The 4,022-nt window shown below is 56.2% G+C and overlaps 1 protein-coding gene across 2 annotated transcripts; it reads left to right on the top strand.

Annotated features, from left to right (window-relative positions):
- Positions 1-250: 250 nt before the first annotated feature.
- Positions 251-3,295, top strand: LOC123076977 (mediator of RNA polymerase II transcription subunit 15). Of its 2 annotated transcripts, XM_044499152.1 has the most exons (3): positions 257-1,532; positions 1,715-2,742; positions 2,822-3,295. In XM_044499152.1, the coding sequence occupies exons 1-2, from the start codon at positions 391-393 to the stop codon at positions 2,700-2,702; spliced, it is 2,130 nt and encodes a 709-aa protein (XP_044355087.1). In that variant the 5' UTR covers positions 257-390; the 3' UTR covers positions 2,703-2,742; positions 2,822-3,295. The 2 variants fall into 2 exon arrangements, with proteins under 2 accessions (XP_044355086.1, XP_044355087.1); XM_044499151.1 differs by having other exon boundaries at positions 251-1,532; positions 1,715-3,295.
- The last annotated feature ends 727 nt before the right edge of the window (positions 3,296-4,022 follow it).

The raw sequence follows: 4,022 nt of genomic DNA, 5'->3' as shown, positions 1-4,022 counted from the left end.
ACTGAACTTGTTTGCTTTCCGTCACACGAGTGGCCAAACGGCAGTTTCTTTTTCTACTACTAGGTGGCGTGGCGTGACAAGAAAAGAAAAAAGTGGGAGCAAATGGAGGGCCGCCGCCGTGTGCCGCAGCTGTATACACCTAGGCTGGCAGCCGCGGCCAACTCCCCATAAAACCATCGATTTTTCCCGGCGGCGGAGCCCACTCCCCGCCTTCTCCCTCCCTCCCTCCCTCCCTTCGCCCCCATCTTTCCCCTTCTCTCCCCGATAAATTCCCCTTCCAATCCAGCCCCCGAAATCCAATCAAAATCCCCACCCAAAACCCGCGGAGAATCGGCCCCTCGGGAGATCCATCGATCCCCCTCCCCTCCCCCATCCCATCCCCTTTCCCCCATGGACTCGGCGCCGCCAGCCGCCGGCGGCGGCCCCGGCGCCGGCTACCCGGAGTCAACGGACTCGTCCCCGCGCAGCCGCGGCGGGGACTCGTGGGACGAGCCCTTCCCCTCCTCGGCCGCGGCGGCGGCCGCGGGCGGGGGCGGGCGGCTGCGCCTCATGTGCAGCTTCGGGGGCCGCATCGTGCCGCGGCCCACGGACAAGTCCCTCTGCTACCTCGGCGGGGAGACCCGGATCGTGGCCGTCGACCGCAACGCGTCCCTCGCCGACGTCCACGGCCGCCTCTCCCGCTCGCTCCTCGCCGGCCAGCCCTTCACGCTCAAGTACCAGCTCCCCAACGAGGACCTCGACTCGCTCATCTCCGTCTCCACCGACGAGGACCTCGACAACCTCGTCGACGAGTACGACCGCGTCGCCGCCACCTCCTCCTCCGGCGGCGGCGCCTCCCGCACCTCCCGGATCCGCCTCTTCCTCTTCCCCGCCAAGCCCGAGTCCTCCTCCTCCCTCGGCTCCCTGTTAGACGACTCGTCAAAGTCCGAGAACTGGTTCGTCGACGCGCTCAACAGCGCCATCTCGGGGTCCTTCGACGGCATCCCGCGCGGGATCTCCACCGACTCCGCCTCCGTCAACTGCCTCCTCGGCCTCGAGGACGACAACGCCTCGCAGCACTCCCGCAGCGGGGTGCCCAACTCCGGCCCGGCGGAGGACCAGCGGGCCAACCAGCAGAAGCTCGCCGCGGCGGCCAGGCACCAGCACGACGTGCAGTCCGTGCCCGACTCGCCGATGCTGGACAAGAACTCCTCCTTCGGCTCCACGTCCTCGGCGCCGTCCCTGTCGAATCTGCCGCCGATTCGGGTGCGGCCCGAGGATCGGCAGCCTGTGGCGCCGCCGGTCTCTGTGGAGGATCACTTTGCCCAGATGGGGATCTCGGAGCAGCAGGGCCTGCCTCCGCCGGTGATGGGATATATGCAACCGCCGCCCCAGGCGCCGATCCCCGCCATGGCGATGCAGGCGGCCAGCAGCATCTCGCCATCGGAGCCGCCCAGCAGGGCCTTCTCAGATGATGACAGGTCCGATCACGGGGGTCGGATGCAGCAGCCACCAAAGCAGGAGGTTCCACCTACCGCCGACCCCAACAACAGGTAGCCGCAATTTTCACCTTGTTCTTAGTTATTATGCTTGCAAATTAGCAGTAGAAAAAACTGATGCCTGTCATTAGAAAAGTAGCAGCAATTCCTACTTCTTCATTAACGGAGTGCTTGTCCCCATTTGATTAGAAAGAAAGCTTATTGATGCCTGTCATATGTTTGATGAAATGTTTCAGGGCCATGTTCTACAATGATATGTCGCCTCGGAATGAGATGAAGCGAGACATGCCGGTGGGAACTGATGCCGCCAGCTATCGCGCTCCAGCGCCAGCTCCAGATGCTGCCACATCGGCAGCCGCTGCACAGCCGCCGCCTGGTTATGTCTATGCGCAGATGCAGCCACAACAGCAGTTACAGCAGCCACCACAGCAGCAATTACAGCAGCAGCAGCAATTACAGCAGCAGCAGCAGTTACAACAGCAAGCTCAGCAGCAATTGCCACAACAAATACAGCAGCAGCCACAGCAGCAATTGCCGCCGCAATTACAGCAGCAAGCACAGCAGCAGCAAGCACAGCAGCAGCCTCCGCAGCCGCAGCAAGCACATCAGCCAGCTCCACAGCAGTATGTCACCGCGGGAAATCAGCATTTCATTCACAACCCAGCCACGGGCACATTCATTCCAATCCAATCTTATTACCAGCAGACTGTCCCTCAGCAAGCGCCGCAGCAACAGCAGTCGCCTGCATTTGACCCAAATACTGGCATGTATTACATCCCTATGCAGCGTCCAAATGCACCTCAGCAGTATAGCATTCCTGCTGGTGCTGTAGCCCCTATGGCTGCCCCGACACTTGTTGACAGCGTACCGAAGCCAACCGTGCCGATTCCTCAGCAATATATGAAGCCTGAATTGCAGCAGCCTGGCATGTACCGAACCGCGGCGCCCGCTGCCCCTGCTCCAGGGGCTAACACGGCCCCTAATTATGCTGGAATGGGGTACCACCATGTAATGCAATCCCACCACCATCCTGCATCGCAGCCTCCGCCGACCATGGCGGGAAACTATGGGTACCCCGAGTATGCTGCTGATCCCCGCGCACAGGTATTCTACTCCCAGGCAGGAGCACCACCAGCATCATTGCCGCCTCAGTATCAGCTGCCCATGGGAGCACCTGATGCCAGCGGTCAGGCTGACATGAATCAGAACCGTGGTGGTTCATAGCGAAGGACGGGTGAATTCTCTTATTCTGCGTATCCTAGAGGTAAACCTGCTGTTACTTATCATTATTGTTATTACAAGTTGCGCGAGTCGATCAAACATTGGATGGTGTGATTGGGCAGTTGCGCATTCGGGATCAAATCAAGCATGCATCTGGACTTGTGATTAGGGGTGGGGGTCCAAAATAAGATCAAAACGGTACTATGTTCGTCCCTGTGTTGCCGAGCCTGAGGGGGAGTTTCTGATTTGGTCCTGGAGAGTCCATTTGCCGATGTTGCAGTAAGCTGGGGTGGAAGGAAGGCCTGTGAATGAAGTGTTGGATTACAGTTCCAATTGCTTGTCTTAATTTTTGAATAAATATATAGTTGTCTAAAAAGCTCAGTAAAAACTTCCAAATCAAGAACTCATCATTTGTGTAGCCCCTCTGTATATTTAAAACTCATGGATGGTACCGAGGTTGAAATGTCAGATATGTGTTTATTATTTAGCTTGCCTTGTAGAAACCTCATCCCGAGTTAAATATCATCATACACCCTTGTCCCATATTTTTGTACCATTATTGATATTGATGTCGATACATTTTCTTCTGGTTTTAATACACCCTTGCCCCGTGCTTCTGTGTGCTTGTGTGCGTGTTTCCTTTTGCTTCAAGCATTCAACTGCATTTGGATTGACATACAAGTGTGGCATCACAGTTTGACAATTCTAGATATTCTTCTTTTAGCGCGCTCTATATATGCCAGGATGACTAGCAAATGATTGTAGTATCGGTAGTGTTATCATGCCTGTAGATTTTCGCCCATGGATTTGCTTTGCTTTGACATGGTTGTTGGAGTGGATTCTTTTCCTGGTGTTGATCCAAGGAGAAGAGATGTTTCTCTTTAGATCATACTGGATCATGTTTGTTGGACTTAGTTATGTGGATAGTTATATGTGGGATGTGACTGACCAACCAATTCAACCGGGGGGGCATGTTCCTAGCTAGCATAGTTGTTAGAGCTTCGCTTTCCAGTGAGCCTCACCAGCCACATATGCATCTAATAAAGTTCTAAACTAGCATACCTGGTATGCAGAACCCCAGCAAACTGTTTGGGATAGTTTATCAGGCAAGTTGCCTGCTCTGTTTCTTGGTGGAGCAAAATCTGGCTGAGGGGGTAGCATGATCGGAAGGAAGCACCGGCGCTCTTTTCCTAGGCACTCGAGTAGGCGGTGCTGCCGATGCGATCTGCCGGGGATCTCATTCCTCTCCGGTGGCGTGAGTGGAGGCGCTTTACGACGATCTCCAGGAGATGGCCCGACGGCCCTCCCTCGTCGACCCCACCT

Source organism: Triticum aestivum, chromosome 3D (genome assembly GCF_018294505.1).
Source record: "Triticum aestivum cultivar Chinese Spring chromosome 3D, IWGSC CS RefSeq v2.1, whole genome shotgun sequence".
NCBI lineage: Eukaryota > Viridiplantae > Streptophyta > Magnoliopsida > Poales > Poaceae > Triticum > Triticum aestivum.
This window is presented reverse-complemented; position numbering and strand designations above follow the sequence as displayed.